The sequence below is a fragment of the Lactuca sativa genome, chromosome 7 (assembly GCF_002870075.4).
Source record: "Lactuca sativa cultivar Salinas chromosome 7, Lsat_Salinas_v11, whole genome shotgun sequence".
Taxonomy (NCBI): domain Eukaryota; kingdom Viridiplantae; phylum Streptophyta; class Magnoliopsida; order Asterales; family Asteraceae; genus Lactuca; species Lactuca sativa.
The window spans coordinates 53,617,512-53,636,212 of record NC_056629.2 but is presented as its reverse complement, the minus strand read 5'-3'; the positions used below and the strand labels follow the sequence as shown (position 1 = coordinate 53,636,212).

The window sequence follows — 18,701 nt, the reverse complement described above, 5'->3', positions numbered from 1 at the left end:
AAGAGAGTAGATCTAGAAACTACACACCATTTGCTACATTTCCGGGTAAGCAAGTCCCAACCTTGCTCAATGGTTTTTTATATCTCTTCTTTTCACTTTTATGAGGGTTTTGGTCCATGTATGTTAGCATGAGGAGAATGGACGACCCAAGGGGGTGTTCGTTTAGATCTGGAACCCTTGAGGGCTATTATGGCTTAAAGGTGCAAGCTTTATGCCATTATAGTCCCCCATGCAAGTTATGGATTATCTTTTTGGCATTTTAGCCCCAAAAGGCCATGCATGTAGAATAAGGAAGGAGCTTTAGTTTAGAGCATGGATGACATGGGGACCAAGATCTAGGTCCCAATGAATTAGGGTTTGAGCTAAACCCATTAAAAAGAGGTATTAACGGGTAAAAATTAGAAATATTATACGTTTTACATGTCTTCCAAAACAACTGCTCCATAACTGTGTTGCTTCCGATGGAAGCGCATATTTTCTCAGCTATTTTTTTACAACAATAGCCATGATATGAATTTGGGTAGACTCTCTGAACTGCAAAGTCTATGGAATCAGACATATGGCTTATGAAACCAACTTCCGTATTGCCACCTAAACATTATTTCAGCCTCCTCATGAACCATAACCTTGACTCGTCACAGTTTACGGTTCCCAAAGGAAACACTATGAGAAGGGGTTCATGATATCCATCTAAATCAACCCCAATGTACATGGATGTTATATAAGTCCCAATTAGAGGTAATTAGAGGTATGTAACCAACGAATATGATTGATATCATAGATGTGAGAAACGTACGAATTCTGCAAGTAAAGATAAGAATATTAGCCATATATGTAACGCCTGCGTTTCTTGCTTGACATAATTATAAAATTATGTATTTACATCGATCAACAATTGTAACATTTTATGAATCGGTGTTCAAGTGTATATATATATTATGTGTGGAAATTGGACAAATATTATGTTTATATAATTAATTTGGTTAAAATAAACGTTAAAAATAAAAATATAATTTAGGATAAATAATATAAACAAAGTCGTAGAAATCATAATCACGAGTCTGTCGATATAAAGAAAAGAAATAAATATAGATTTTATATATTTTCAAGATATAACTCCCGAAAATAATTGTCTAAATATATTCATTGGGAATTCTATTGACATATGTCTTATAAGTTATAAATTTTATATTTTGATGACTTCTTTGCTCCCTAAAAAAAATAATAAATAAATAAATAAATAAAGTATATATGGACATATACGTATTATATATAAAGTGAAATATAAAACAAAGTAAAGGTTGGATTCAAAGGGAAGAGCAATCAAATGAGTTGGTTTTAAATTTATTAGTAGAATTAAATTGTACATATACATATGATAAAAGAAATTAGATGAGGTTTCTTATAAAGGAAGTCTTTTGACCATAAATGAACTTATCCATCAACTTTTACTTCATAATTGGGGTTTTCTATAATTAGCCCTCAATTTTCCAATTCTGCCCATTTGAATTGATTCTTTTTGTCTTTTTTTTTTTTCTATTTTTTTGTTTTTTATTTATTATTATCATTATTATTATTATAAATTTCGAACAAAATTTTATAATTCGGACGATATTATAAAATTTGAACGGCTATATAAAATCGGGTTGTGCTATAAGTATCCCTTTAACTGATTTTACTCATCCTAACATCAATTTAATCAACCTTTTACATTTGATTTGACATTATTATTATTATTATTAAAAGAAAAAACAACAAAAAAACAAAAAGGAAAAAAATGAAAAAAAATGATGTCAAATCAAATGTAAAATATTGATTAAATTGATGTTAGAAAGGGTAAAATCAGTTAAGGGGATACTTATAGCACAACCCAATTACATAATTTATCGTGGCATTCAATTGGTTTAAGGTGGATATATTTTAAGTAATACAAATTCGTGAATGCCTTTGTTAAAAGACACGTTGCACTAGAGATTGCCGTACATGACGTTAAACTAAGATATTTTGAATGTTAATGATGATACCTCCACTATAAATAGCAATATAAGCCATGAATTAAATATAATTTTAGAAAGAAAGAATATTTAGGAAAGGGAAAAATCTCACTTAATAAGAAATATAAGAGTTGCTATGATTTGAAGCTTATACTCGTCATATCAGGTGAGTATATAGTTATTTTCATCTTATACATAGATATGAAGTATTTAATATAAAATACGTGTTATGTGTGTATATATGTTTTTTGTTTATCTGAGACGATGTTGAATGATGTTTTTAAAATGATTTTATATATATATATATATATATATATATATATATATATATATATATATATATATATATATGTTAGGTATAACATGGATAGGTGAAATAAGTTGATGTGTGTGAAAATGATGAGAGGCCTCGATGTTGTTGTTGATTTTGTCATCTAGCGGAGTATGGATGACGACCACAGACTCTTCTAGACAGTCCAGTGGAACGCTAGCAGGCTCGCAACCTGTAGGTGTTTGTGAACGATGTGTTCACCAGTGTACTCTATCCCCCACATGGTTGCCTTAAGGACATTTATTGTTGGGGAATCCCCTTAGCAGTAGTGTCCATCCCTATGATGATCCTTAGGCTAGGTCCCTTATGATAGGTGTTTTAGGGACGTAAAGTGAGGATAACGGGAACGAGTAATTGGGTTATTGTTAATTGATGAAATTAAATAACTTCATTATTGTGGGTTGAAAACCCTATGTGCTCACCAGGCTCCCAAGCCCGACCCACTCATTTTCATGTATTACAGGTAGTGGCGCTCGAGCATAGATGTGATGTTTTGGATGAGGGATTACGGATATAGGCCTGTAGATATGAAATAATGTAGTAAGACTTATATTATACTGTTTATGCTTTTGATCTATATCGAACATGACATCCCGAGTCTTTTAATGAAATACATTTCTTTGGAAATGCTTTTGATAAATCTTTATCATATTTTGTTTTGGGACAAATTCCGCAACACTTTTATTTCAAATGTTACTCTGGTTTTCAAACAAGCATAAAAAAATTCGGTCTTTTCTGGCCGTGAAAATAGGGATGCCACAGTTGGTATCAGAACATTAGTTTAAGCGAACTAGGAATTCGTAGGATTTCTAGACTTAAACTTAGAATGCTAAGCGATGATTGTGAGGTGTGAGCACTAGCTTATTTTAGGAATTATGCCTAAAATGCTTTTATGTGCTAAATGCTTTGTGCCTTAGATGCTGTTATTTATTCGGATCTATGGCTTGTTGCCGACCGGATCTTGAAACCATATGTGTTTAGGATTCTAAACGTACGACTACGATATTAGAACTAGGATGTAAACATTTTGAAGAGATAAGGATGATTTAAACGACTATCCTGAATAAAGATTTAAATTCACCTTATTCGGTGTATATATTAAGATGGCAAGAACCCTCAGTGGAGCTGGGAATGCAAATGGGAATAGGAATCAACCCCCAGTGATTCTGCAAATACCTATTGTAGCAGATGCTCCCGAACCAATCACCATGGTTGGAGTACAAGCCATGATTTGGGCTATGTTAACAGAACAAAGGGAAGAAATGAGGCAAATGTTGCACGGAAATAGGGACAAAGCTACCATACCAATCGTAGAGCCCGAGCTGATTCCCGAGCAATCTGAGGAATGGAACTATAGCCGCCATGTGAGTCAAGTTGGGACTCAAGGAGAACAAAGGAATGACGTGGAGAGGGGAAACGACAAGGATGGATGGATGTATAAGAATTTCTTGGGTGCCAAGCCACCAAGTATCTCGGGAAGCCCAAAGCCTGTTGAGATTATGGATTGGATCTCCGAAATGCAGATGGTGTTTGAGAGCTGCAACTGTAGCGAGAAACAAAAGTTTGTCTTTGCAGTTAGGCAACTGAAGACCGTAGTCTTGAGCTGGTGGAAGCTATTGGCAGATACAATGCCATGAGGAGAAGCCCTGAAAATGTCATGGGAAGAGTTCTTGGAACAACTGAAGATGCAGTACTGTTCAGAGATAGATCCGATTGATTTGAACAATGAGTTCCAAAACTTGAAGAAGGGAAGGATGAGCGTTGACGTCTATGCTACTGCATTCACTGAGAAGATGAAGTTATTTCCATATCTGGTGCCAACCGAACTCTCCAAAATTGAGAGGTTCACAAATGGACTGCCAACCGACTTTGGCCCAACAGTCAAGATGGCAACCACTCTGAAATCAGGTGTTCGAGCAGCTAAGAATGTGGAGACCCAGCAGAAGGAAAGGGGTCTAGAGAGGGCTGAGGTTGGTGAGAAAAAGAAATTTGACAGATCCTTGAGGTCCAATAAGAAGAGTAAATTCTCGAAGTCTGGTTCGAGGGGAAGTGAAGCCAAGTGGTGCGACAAATGCAAGAAGAAGCACCAAGGAAAATGTGACAGAGGGGTCACCTGTTTCAAGTGTGGAAAGCCCGGGCACTATGCCAACGAATGCACGTTCACTAAGAAGGTCTGTTATGAGTGCAACGACAAGGGGCGCATTTCAAGGGACTGTCCGAAGAAGGAGGAGGCAGGAAGACCCAACATTCCACCAAAGTCGAAGGTAAGAGCCTTTAGATGACGCTTGAGGCTGCGAAGGAGGCAGCAGACATCGCTTCAGGTACCTTTCTTGTAAATGGTTTGCCTGTCAATATACTGTTTGATTCCGGAGCAAACTACTCCTTTGTATCGGATAAGTTTGGTGGGACACTAGCATTGCCTGTAAAGAAACTTAATAATACCCTGATTGTAGAAGTTGCCAGTGGCAAGTTCGTACCTGTTAGTGATTGTATTAGGAACATCGTCATCGACTTAAACGGAAACGAATTCCATGAGGAGTTATTACCCATAGAGTTAAACGGTTTCGAAATCGTTTTGGAAATGGATTGGCTTAGCGCCAACAATGCTGAGATTCTTTGCAGGAAGAAGATAGTAAGGGTGAACCCACCCGGAAAAAATTCATTTATGGTATATGGGGACAAACGTAGAGTGAATTCTGGAATCATCTCCCTGATGATAGCCATAAAATGTTTGTCCAAGGGATGTGCATCATATTTGGCATTCGTTATCGATGCAAAGAAGGAGAAAAAAAAGGTGCAGAGTATACCAGTGGTGTGTGATTATCCAGAAATATTTCCCGAAGATCTTCCTGGATTACCGCCTGATAGACAAGTGGAGTTTTGGATAGACATGTTACCAGGTACAACACCGATAGTAAAGGCACCTTATCGATTGGCACCAACAGAGATGCAGGAGGTGATGACACAACTTCAGGAATTATTGGACAAAGGTTTCAGTAGACCTAGTTCATCACCCTGGGGAGCTCCGGTGTTATTCGTAAAGAAGAAGGATGGAAGCACGAGAATGTGTATAGACTACCGAGAGCTGAACAAGGCAACAGTGAAGAACAAGTATCCATTGCCGAGGATTGATGACCTATTCGATCAGCTGCAAAGTTGGGCTACTTCTCAAAGATCGATCTTAGGTCAGGATATCATCAGCTGAAGGTGAGAGAGCAGGATATTGAGAAGGCTGCTTTCAGAACTAGATGTGGACACTACGAGTTCTTGGTTATGTCATTTGGACTAACCAATGCTCCAGCAGTGTTCATGGATTTGATGAATAGGGTTTGTAAACCATTCCTTGATAAATCTGTGATAGTGTTCATCGACGACATTCTCATCTACTCGAAAAGCCAGGTGGAGCATGGCAAGCATCTACGGGAAATATTAGAAGTGCTGAAGAAGGTGAAGCTGTATGCAAAGTTCTTCAAGTGTGATTTTTGGATCCGAGAAGTCCAATTCTTGGGTCATTTGGTTAACCAAGAAGGGATAATGGTTGGCCCCGCAAAGATCGAAGCTGTGATGAAGTGGGAACGACCAAAAAGTCCCACGGAGATTCGAAGCTTTCTGGGATTAGCTGGATCTTACAGAAGGTTTATCTAAGGCTTTTCTTCGATAGCTGTTCCATTGACAGCTTTGACCCACAAAGGAGCTACTTATACGTGGAGTGAGAAGCACGAAGAAGCATTCAAGAAGCTAAAGAAGAAATTATGTGAAGCACCGGTTCTTACTCTACTTGATGGAGTTGAAGACTTCGCGGTCTATAGTGACGCCTCTGGAGTCGGGATGGGTTGTGTTCTGACCCAACGGGATAAGGTGATAACATATGCATCGAGACAACTGAAAGAGCACGAAAAAAACTACCCCACTCATGATTTGGAGTTGGCAGCGGTAGTTTTTACTCTAAAGATATGGAGGCATTACCTCTATGGCATGAAGTGCAAGCTTTTCACTGATCATAAGAGTCTCCAATATCTCTTTAATTAGAAGGAATTGAATACGAGGCAACGACGCTAGCTGGAATTACTCAAGGACTACGACTGTGAGATACTTTACCACCCCGGTAAAGCCAATGTCGTCGCTGATGCTCTCAGTCAGAAAGTCAACCTTGAAAGGAAAAGACCAAGGGCGTTGAGAATAGAAGTTTTCTCGACGATTGTGGAAAGTATCAGGAAAGCTCAAGAAGAAGCTTCAGAGAAGAATGACCGAAAGGAAGAACGTTTGGGCAAAATGTTAGTGTTCGGTACAAACAGTCAAGGGTTGAAGGTATTCCAAGATCGGATTTTGGTACCTAAGACGGGAGGAATAAGAGATCTTCTGATGGAAGAAGCGCACAAGACCATGTACTCGATTCATCCCGGTCGCACTAAAATGTATAGGGACCTAAAAACCTACTACTGGTGGCCGACGATGAAGCTCGATGTTGCTAAGTATGTGGCTGAGTGTGTGACATGTGCGAGAGTTAAGGCACAACATCAGAAACCATATGGGAGTTTAGAACCTTTACCTGTACCCATGGGTAAATGGGAAGACATCACCATAGATTTTGTGACTAAACTACCCAGAACAAAGAACGGACACGACATGATTCGGGTGGTCGTGGATCGTTTCACTAAGAGTGCACACTTCATAGCAGCTAACGAGAAGTGGTCTATGGATGAGCTCGCAAATGCTTTCGTGAAGGAAATTGTAAGACTTCACGGTGTTCCTCCAACGATTGTATCAAATCGTGATAGTCGTTTCACGTCAAGATTTTGGAGAAGCCTACAAGATGAATTGGGTACAAAGTTGTGTTTGAGTACAACTTACCATCCGCAGAGTGATGGTCAGAGCGAAAGAATGATACAAACACTCGAAGATATGCTAAGAGCATGTTCCCTAGAGTTCCAAGGTAACTGGGATGAGCACTTACCTCTAGTAGAATTTTCCTACAACAATAGTTTCCACTCGAGCATCAAGATGGCACCTTATAATGCTTTGTATGGACAAAAGTGTCGAACGCCGTCATGTTGGCTTGAAGCTGGAGAAAAGCAGTTTATGGGACCCAAGATAGTCCATCAGACTACTGAAAAGTTGAAAGTGATTAGGGAAAAGATGTTAGCAACTCAGGATCGTCAAAAGAGCTATACTGACAAGAAAAGAAAACTGATAATATTTGAAGTTGGAGATTCGGTTTTACTTAAACTCTTGCTGTGGAAAGGACTTATACGATTTGGTAAAAGTGGAAAGTTGAGTCCAAGGTTTATTGGACCATTTAAAGTTATTCAAAGGATTGGGAACCAAGCTTACAAGCTAGAACTACCCGAAGAACTAGATGATATTTATAACACTTTCCACGTGTGTTATTTGAGGAAGTTCACGGGAGAAGTTCCCGACATAATTCCAATTTCTGAATTAAGGTTGGATGAAAGCAAGAGGTTAATTGAAATACCAGAGGCAATCGTTGACCGTAAGACTAAGAAGTTGCGACGCAAGATGGTCGATTTAGAGCTTGTGCGATGGAAACATACGAATGAGCCAAATCTCACCTGAGAAACAGAGAGTGACATGATGAGTCACTATCCGCATTTGTTTGCGGATGCATGATTCCGAGGACGGAATCATCTTAAGGGGGAGATAATTTTAACGCCTGCGTTTCTTGCTTGACATAATTATAAAATTATCTATTTACGTCGATCAACAATTGTAACATTTTATGAATAAATATTCAAGTATATATGTTTTTATATATATTATGTGTGGAAATTGGACAAATATTATGTTTATATAATTAATTTGGTTAAAATAAACCTTAAAAATGAAAATATTATTTAGGATAAATAATATAAACGAAGTCGTAGAAACCATAATTACGAGTCTGTCGATAAAATGGATGGATTTAAAGAATAAAGTCACATGGTTCAATTTGTAACATCCCAAATTTTCAATAAAAATATTCATTTTTAAATAACAAAATCATTCTCATAAAAAATATTATTTCAGCCATATTTGTTTCTCAAAATCTAATTCTCCAAATACAATATTAAAAAACACCAGAGTGTCCCAAATAAAACATTAGAGAGTGCATACCGCTCCATCAAGCCGGGCACTTGCCCTTATCTCCTGAAGTACCTGAAACAATCAACCAATTGTAAGCTAATGCTTAGTGAGTTCCCAAAGAATACCCCACATAATCCACAGAATCACATAAGTTATATCAACAACATAATCCATGCAAATAAACTTATAAGGATGCCTTAGAAACCCTCCAGGATCTTACTCCGGGTGCCATGAGAACCCCCATGGTCTTAGCCCAATGCCTCGGGAACCCCCCGAGGTATTTGACTAAGGATGCCTTGGAAACCCTCCAGGGTCTTATACCCTAATGCTTTGGGAACCCCCCGAGGTCTTTACCTAGGACGCCCTAGAAACCTTCCAAGGTCTTACACCAAAGCGCCTCGGGAACCCCCGAGGTCTTTCATGCAAGCATCATGAAACAACTACCATATCACGTACCATATAATCAATTAACATATCACATAGCGAATAATGGGCCGGCCTTGGTGCCTTGGATCCATTAGTATGGTGAGGAGACCCACCTCTAAAGAAGTGCTGAACTGATATGATCAAATCCAAACTCGCAGCTCCAACTCAACTGCCTACAACCACCAAGTGACTAACTTGTCAAAATCCCGTAATACTAAAATACCCTTAAATTCAGACTTGGTTGACCATAATCAAAGTAAAGGTCAACAGTCAAGGTCAACAGTCTATGTTGACCCCCAACTCGTCGAGTTCTTTCAAAGTCCAGAACACCGGGACAAACCCTAGCCAACTCGCCGAGTTGTCCCATCAACTCGTCGAGTTCACTCAACATCCAGCAAACGGGAAAACACGATCCAACTCGTCGAGTTGGCTAAGCAACTCGTCGAGTTCTTTCATCCTTTTTCATATTCAGCTTTTTCCAGTCGAATCCAAGCCCCAAACTACATATCCAGTCCCCTAGGGCTAAGATACCATGTAAAGTTGCTAACTTTACGTTCATGCATGGCATCTAAGGGGTTAAAACACTCATATGAACCTTAATGAGGGTTTTAGGGCATGAGGAAGGGATATAACTAGATAAAGATGGCAACTTTACATCCAAAGAGGCCATAAGGAGTCCATATCTGAAGTCATGTCCTCTTGACAAGCTCAAACCCGAGAGTGACTCCATTTTGCACTAGAAATCACCATACTCTTGCATAAGGTAAGATCTAAGAAATGGAAAGCCAAGATAAAGACTTTTTACCTCTAAATGGTTGCCAAAACTGAGTAGATGTCGGATCTATAGTCTCCTCTTCACTTCAATCACTTCAAACTTCAAGTTTCCTTCCAAAGAGCACAAGATTCACTCTCCAAAGCTCACACACACTCAAGAAAGCATGAGGGCACGGCTAGGGTTTCTCTCTGGACAGTAAGAGTGATGAGGGAGGCCAAAAACGAGTCGTAAGTTCTTTAAATAGGGTACAAACCCCTAAAAATTAGGGTTTCCCTTCACAACGTCTACTCGTCGAGTTGGGGCCTGCCAACTCGTCAAGTAGACACTAAGTCTCGCGCCCAAAATGATCTCTCCTCGACGAGTTGAGACTCCCAACTCGTTGAGTCCCAGTCCAAAACCCTAAAATTCTAGAGAAATAAATTATTCCTGAAACAAGCGTTACACAATCGATGCTACAATTATGAGAAAATGTGACGCTCTCATGCAAATGATGAAGAACTTTTTGAAGACATGAGCGGGTATTACCTCTGCGAGTTTGATGGAAATGATTTCGAGTATACAGACATTTGGAATCTCGTTAAAAATAAACCTTTTTTCATCTAGACAACTCTTTTATTTATAATGTTTTATGTAATTTTTGTCTGTCGTACATCTTATTTGTAATGTTTTTTCTTTGTAATGTTTTTATGTTATTTTTAATGTTTTTTTGTTTGAATGTATCGTAGTATTTGTTGGTGCATTTTGTTTCAAAAATTAAAGGATAGATAACATAATAAAAACTCAAGCATATTACATATAAATAAAGCAATACAAGCGCAATACAAACGCAATACTAGTTAAAAGTACGGAAGATTTTTCAAAATATTCCAAGGGGCTTCATAGTCGAAAGTCTCTCCGTTGCTAATGGATTTGTATTCTTCTTTAGCCGCCTCGAAGATGTCTTCCTCAGTTTCATTCACACGTGCGTCATCAATCTTCTTATAAAGATTGTTGAATAACACAACTTCTATTTTCAATTCATACCATTTTGCTGCTTTATTAAGCGTGTTGCGATGGTTTTCTAAGGTGGTTTCAGCATCAGTGTTGAAGGTATTCGTTAAAAGAAGCTAAAAAATTGTATCATCCAAACTGTTGTTCTCGTAGACATTAATATATGCATTGGTTAGAAGCACATACTCCTCAGTGGTCCATGGTTTTGAAATCATTGTAAAAGATACAAAGTAGATGAAGTGATAAAGGTTAGATGAAATGATACACATTTTTGAGTCATTTTATAGTGAAATGACAGTCCGCGGAAGTGACTTGGCAGTCCATGAAACAAATATAATAACAAAAATAAATAAAGCAAATATTTGATTTAAACAAAATTACTAAAAATAGGTATTTCATATTAATATATATAAAGTTCCTAAAATCATGTTATATATTGTGCTAAATAATATTTGTCATCCTATTTCTGTAGAGAAATCCCGCATCTCTACGTGGCTTATCAATCTTCACATGTACCCCCGAAACAATCATTTCCATAAACATGCATATGAGTACTCCACAATCCCCTCTATCTTCAATATATTCCTGTTGTGGCGCGTCTATAGTATCAACAAACTCCACAGTTGCGTTGGATTTGTGTCCATCGGGGAAATCGTTCCAGTACTCAATCACATCTAGCTCTGAGATAATACTATCCCTAAAACGTGTGAATTATCCACCATTCAAGTACTTTGAGAAGAAATTCGTAGATCGTGATGAATCATAATTGTGTACTTTCCAGGTATTTAAATGTAGCACTGCCAAAAACCAATGGACACTAACAACGTTTATAGGGAATAGAACCTGCAAACAAAAAAATTTAAATACTCGTAAATTCAGTAATATTATATATATATATATATATATATATATATATATATATATATATATATATATATATATATATATACATACATATAAAGAAATAATTATTAAACTTAACTAACCATATCCACATCCTTCAATTAGGATAGCCTCCAACACAATTTGCTACATTCCTTAAAAAAATGATGTTTCGGTTTACAAATTGAGTTCTTGAGGGTATATCGTCCACCTTGCGTTCGCCGACCGTCTTTCCATGAGCAAGGCACTCCATATCGCAACATGTTGTACATTTGAAAATAAAAATGTTACAACTATTTATATAAATTATCGTCTAAAAAATAGTTAAAATTTAACGAATGTTACCAAAGAAATTAACCACACAGAGTCAGTAACGACAAGTAACCTTGAACAAAACTCCACATCCAGTGGGAGTATATGCAGCTTGTGTGTAGTGTTGAGGTTGGAAGATATCATATTCCATTCTTTCCAAAAACTCAATGTACTACCAGCATAAAGACTGTCTAACAGGAAATGATTTGCAACATCATTACTCTGTTCATTCATAATATCTTCATTTGTTTTTTCAGGACTCTCCACTCCTTTTTTTCCTTGGTTTGGTAATTTTCTTCACTTCTGGTGTGGATTGCATCTAAAAAAAATATTTTTTTAAATAATTATCAATAACGTAATGTTTTATAAATACACCAAATTTAAAATATGAGTTTTGTACCACTGTGAACGACGTCCGCAGATACCATGGAACACCCCTCTTTCGTTGCGGCCTAACAATAGGAGTCACTATTTTTTGTGATGTTCACCCACGTCCATTAACGGCTCAACATGCGTAGGTGTACGCCCAAATTCCCCCTCTAAACCATGAGTAGATATGTCATCATAGTCCAACTATGTACCATGGTAATATGTTTCTTCCTCCTCTTTATTTACCATGTCATCCTCCTCTCCAAACCCTGTATCTGGTTCATCTTTTTTCTGTAATATGCGGTCTACTTTAGAAGATAAGTCAGCCACAACACTTAGTAGACGCTTCACTAATGCCTTTGTGCCCATCTTCTTCTTCTTTACCAACCTTGTTGATGTGTCGCTTGACATATAAGTTCTTTCTACTTCAAGATGTTGCGAGGAAGAAGCATTTGCAGCAGATTCAGTCGAAGATGTTTCTGGCTTGTACTTCTTTCTTCGAGGAGGCGAGGCAACAATAGGTGGACTGTGTTGCCGTGTGGGAGGCTCTTCTTTGGTAAGACTCCAATTGATGCAACGAATATAAAACGATAACATGAGATATGTTGCGTTTGCCACTATAGAAATAGGTTGGTTGTTAGGCTGCAAAAATTAGATTATTAGTTTAAAATGAAAAACATTGGAATTTGTAATTATATATAATCCTTAATATAATACAAAAAGCATACCAAAGACACGTTGATTATTCGACGACATTGAACCCAAGATAATGGTGTTTTACTTCTCCACGACCTCATCTGTGACAATTATGTCGTCGTACGTATATAATACTGGGTTGCCTCTGGGAACGTCTCCAAAATTCATATCTATGGAAAAAAAGGTAAGTATCATGCTATTATAGTACAAAAATGAAAGTACAACGATATTATATACTACAAATCGAAGTACAATGTTATTATCGTATAAAAAACGAAAGTATGATAACTATTTAAATGCATTAGAAACTAACCTTAAACAGAAGCATAAAACTGGCAACAGTATACTTGTGTACTTTCTTGAATTCGGGATTGGTTTGCTTGAATATTCTAAAATTTTCTATTTTTTCAAACATTCCACGCATCAACCCCGAAGTATAGGTCCATAAATACGTACCCCATGCAAACCTATAATTTTCAATTTATTTATTATAATTAGGTATTATTGTATTTATACTGAATCTTTAAATGTAATATCTATCCTAATCATCTATATTATCAGCAAGCTTGTATACTGCCATGGGAATGCCCGTTTTAACGTCCCGTCCGTGGAGATCTTTCAACATAAAAACAAGCTGGATAAGCATTACATAATCATTATCCTAAAGTGACAAATAATTTGGAGACATAATGTAGTCTTCTAAATCTTCCAGCCGCAAATGTGCATCGGAAATGTCTGGGAATAAACCGAGCACGAATATTTGAATTTGACTGGCCTTTTTCGTCATAGAGTAAATCCACACAAGGACCAACTCTTAAACCACAAATAAAAATATATTCAGGTTCACCAAAATACAACTACATCCCCTATATCTCAAAAAGAAACCTCCCCATTTCAAACACTTGTTGAGACCTTACTTCATGCAACATCATCAAATGCCCAAGTAAGGTGTCACCATATGGGACATGCATTCCTAAGAATCTTCCAAACGGCGAAGCTTCAAATAATAGTCGTTGCGATTGTGTTAGGCGCGGAAAATAGTCTTTAATGGTCGTACCCACCACATATTTTAAAGTAAAATCTGCTTTTTGATTGAGATCATCGTGCTACAAAACATATACATTTAATTTCATATAAAACGTTAGTAATTGAAAATAAAAAACAAGGTTTCAAAATTACTTTTCTAATTCGGTTTATGAAATAAATAGCAACATACTTTTTATATAATAAATATTTCAAAGGGGGGGGGGGGGGGAGGGGGGCATTTTAGGTCGTTCCGCAGAGACCCCTCTCGGAGTGGCCTACATCTCTGTGGAGACTCATTTTTGGTCGTTTAATCCATTCCTTGGTGGCAATACATCAATCCACAGAGGTCCCTCTGCGGAATGACGTACATCTCCGCGGAATGGATCTTCCGAAAATTCGAATGGTCTGTTAATCCTAACATCTACCAAATCTAAATCTATATATATTCACGGTAATCAATTGGATTTTCGTAACATTTTAATCATAATATATACAATGCGACATTAATCCAAAGAGGGGAATTTGAGAAGTACCGGGGAGCCATATCCATCGGCGAAAATATTGGGGAAATTTCCCTCCATCGGTGCCGGATTTTGCTGTTTCAAATCGATTTCGCCGGAAAATAACGTCGTTTGATGTCGTTGTCATCGAGTTTGAGGTCCTCGCCGAAAAAAATTGGAATACCCTACCGATGCAAAGAGACGTTCGAAGTCGAAGAGGAATCAGGGGACCAGTGGGGGGACCAAAGAGGGGGCCATTTTTGTCAAAGAGGAGAGGGGTGAAATTACGAAAATACCCCCTCTCAGTGGAGAATTCTTCGTTCTGCGGAGCCCCGTAGAGGTTCCTCCACGGAATGTGTGACTATACCCAGAAATGTGATTTTTCATGACTAAAATTTGAAATACCCCCCCCCCCCCCCCCAAAAAAAAAAAAAAAGACTATACCCAATATTTTCATTTTTGTATAACCCTGTTTGACCGGCATTTGTAGATGAGAGTGGTCGTGATAGAACTTTTATCCAAAATGACGTTTTTAATATAAATTAAAATTTGGTTGTTAAACTGGAAAAAAATAACATGATGTATTGGTTTTTATATTATTAACCCAATCTAGTAAACTATAATTTTAATCTATTGTATGCTTCTTATAAACAAATAGTCCACGATATTTTTTATGATTCCAGAAAGCAGGAGCGTAGCCAATATAGGGCAAGAGCGGGCATTGGCCCACCCATACAAAATTAAGGTTACATATATATGATATGTACAATATATATTTTTGTTCAATAAAAAAAAATTTAAGGTTATGATATGGTCTATTCCATTTGAAATTAATAGAAGGAGATAAATTATTGTAAAACAACATCGTGTGCAACTTAAATAAATAATTTAGTTAAGAACGCATATATAGTTACATTTTGTTATCGTTTTCATATTTTGTATATTATTTGGCCTATCCTAAAACAAAATCCTGGCTACCTTACTTCCAGAAAGAGAAACTAACCAAAAAGAAGAAGAAGAAGAATGAAGGTTGTTTTGATAGCCTAGAGATTCTATAAAATATGATCTCAACTGCAATAATGCATTAATACCTGAAATGTTTATGATTTGAACTTTGAACTATGCACTAATACCTGAAATGTTTATGATTTGAACTTTGAACTGCAATATTTACGATGTTTTTTGTTTGGTTAGTTGTGTAAATAATACTCTAGAACATTTTTAAGGAAATAATACTCTAGCCTAGCGGTATCTGGTGGCGCCTTCCTTCCTTGAGGTTGAGGGTTCAAGTTCCGTCCTAGACATGTGTGGATTTAAGGTTTAGTTTAGAGGTTGGATAGATTTGCCGTTAAAAAAAAGTATTCATAAATTACTCATACTTGAATTCAGTAACGGATGCAATATATATATATATATATATATATATATATATATATATATATATATATATATATATATATATATATATATATATATATATATATATATATATATATAATATTCTATGTGTAGTATGTCTGTATGTGTATCATTAATAAAAGATTGTATTCCTATACAAAATATCAATTTCTTCCATGTTCTTTCTTGTTCCAAAGTTCTGTATAGATTAGATGTTATTTCTTGGGTTTAATTGCAACAGATAGAAGTTTTCCTATGAATGTCTGATATTTTGATTTCAAAAAAATTGTGAGTTGAACTGTGAGATTTGATGTCTAATTTGTGTAATGGTTTTGTATGAATTGGTTGAAAATGTTATCAACAGAATAATAGAGACAAATAAACGATGAAAAAATGTTTATACGGTCAACGTGCGGTCAACTATTGACCGATCAACAATCAAGTGTCAGTTAATTTTCAGGCTTTTTGGATTGGATCAGTCACTGCATGAACCCTCAATCTCTTAGAAGAAGCATGTGGTTTCAAGCACCTTGGTACAATTAGGCCAATACCCTTTGGTAAATCCTAAATGATTGGTTTGAGGATTTTAAGTACAACGATATAACATTCCACGTCACGTTTACATGCCCATGTAGAAGACATTTTTTCCCATTTTGGAAGAATAAGCATGACTATTTGACTATTTAAGAATTAAACTTGACCATTAAAACAAGATTTTTTTTTTTGGCATAAGGGGTCAATTTATGTGTACTTAACGTTGACCACCAATTTAGATGAACCGAATACCAATAGTTATATTTATTTTACTTTTGTTTCTTTTACGGTATATAATAAGGAGATCCTCAACCTCATACCTCAAGGACGATATTTCCACTTTTAGAAAGTTTATCTATAAATAACAAACCCCAATCCTTCCCTATATGGCTATATCCCCTCACCCCCTACGTACATTTAGCCCATTAGAATCTCAAACTACAAAAAGATCAAAGACAATGGCCCTTAACAAGAAGACATTAAGCCTAATTTCCATTTATGCCCTTCTATTCTCTACCCTATATCGTAGGACAACTTCATCACGTAGCCCTTCCCCTTCTCCTACGGAGTCAACCTCATCCCCTACCCCTACCCCTTCCCCTAGCTCCTCCCAACCCCCTTCCCAATCCAGTAGCAGCCCCATCTCTCTTTCTGAAATGTTTGAACTTGCATTACCTGATATTGGTATACAAAAGGCAGTCGTTGCACCACTGACTGAAGGATCTAAAGTCGCATGCAAACAACTAGAAGCAATTGAACATAGAATTTCTGAGTTTAAAGTAATTGTCACGAAAAGATTGGACGACCCGAACACACCAGAAGGGACCAAAAGTTGCCTCTCACAGTGCCTGGACAACTTTGATGACGCCATTAATGGCGTCAAAACAGGCATTGATAGCATCAACAAGAAAGATCAATCTAAAGCTAATAGTGACGTGAGTGGTATCACCACGGATATTGAGACATGCAATGACTGCTTCATGGAAACGGATGGAGAGGATAAAGAAGTTAAAGCGTTTAATGATTGGATTCAAGGGGTTAGTAAAGATTGTCTTAACAATCTCAAGAGCGCATAAAGTTGAATACCTTTTTGCTTTTTGGTTATTTAAGGTGATTGTATTTGATATATCAAGAAACTTATAGGTCTAGCTATGCATCTTGTATTATATTTTATAGCAATTTTCTTTTATATTAGAAAAAGATTAAGATAAGTTTCTGAACATGCAAGCACATCACCAGAAAATGGTGCAAAAACTATGTTGATTTATAGAGTTTTATTTCAATTTTGTATATATGTTCTTCAAGGTCCTACGAACACATGTTTATGCAAGTTAAATTGATGATATCTCATGCAAGATCAAGAATTAGTTATGCAAAATCTTATGATATAGATTCTTTAAACGAACCTTTAGGTAGAAATTAGATTTATGTATACAATTTTCCTTTATTTTCATTTTCTTTTATTAACTTGATAGTTAATAGCACCATTATCAAATTCCGGTAGGAAAATTAATTCAATTGACTTCAAATTTGATCTTTTTCCTTTTTTCGGGGTTGTGGATGATAACGTAGTTGTCAAATTCTTCGGGGAGGTTGGTGGGGCGTTTATACAAACTGGTGGTGGGCATGAACGCCTCTTAGCAGGAAGTCCTAAACAATAGAACAATTAAATCCTACAAATATGGGATAAATATATTAATCTCTATTTTTGGTAAATGGAGTTTGCTATAAGAAACTGGCTTCATGAATTTCACTAAAAGTTTTGCTTCATATAATTATAGGATTTCTAATATATATCCTAAGGATACAAATAAAAAACATTAATTATGGAAAATATTACTATAATTAAATGTGAATTGTAATAATTATGAAGAATATTTCTTATAATTAATACATTTTATATTTAATTATAATAATATTTCTCATAATTAATATTATGTATGTCTTTAGTTAGAAAATCTCTATTAAAACCTAAATTAATCAATAATTGAATATTTTGCTATGTATTTTTTTAAAACAAGACAAGTAAATGTTTTCCTACATACCATCCACTAAAGGTGCAGGAAGAGTTTGTTTTTTTGGAGGGTTGGAGGTACCCAAGATAGTTGTCATTCCCTGTGTGGTACCGCTAAATGAATTGATTCAACGGGTTGCTCAACCCTCTCTCTCTCTCTCATCATGGGCTTAAGAACTTGTTTCATATGTTGTTTAATGTGTATGTTTTTAATTTAGTGGGCTGACTTGGTTGAGAAAATCTATTTATATTTGTTGTGGGTTGGAATAGATAGAAGAAATAGGTGAAAGAAAAGCCAATATTGTACATCCTAAAATTTAAGACCAGGTTCTTAAATTAATAATCATATCATTAATTAGTATGAAGTTTAGAA

The 18,701-nt window shown here is 36.3% G+C and overlaps 1 protein-coding gene across 1 annotated transcript; it reads left to right on the top strand.

The window, feature by feature from the left end:
• The first annotated feature begins 16,970 nt into the window (after positions 1–16,970).
• On the top strand, positions 16,971–17,975 carry LOC111906027 (uncharacterized). Its single transcript, XM_023901771.1, has 2 exons — positions 16,971–17,351; positions 17,790–17,975. The coding sequence occupies exons 1-2, from the start codon at positions 16,971–16,973 to the stop codon at positions 17,973–17,975; spliced, it is 567 nt and encodes a 188-aa protein (XP_023757539.1).
• Positions 17,976–18,701: the final 726 nt, after the last annotated feature.

Bases quoted from the DNA above. Each gene is read 5' to 3' on its own strand.
- LOC111906027 (XM_023901771.1), top strand. From the start codon at position 16,971: ATGTTTGAACTTGCATTACCTGATATTGGTATACAAAAGGCAGTCGTT. The intron at 17,352-17,789 runs GTTAGTAAAGAT...TTAACTTGATAG, and splicing joins TTAATGATTGGATTCAAGGG to TTAATAGCACCATTATCAAA.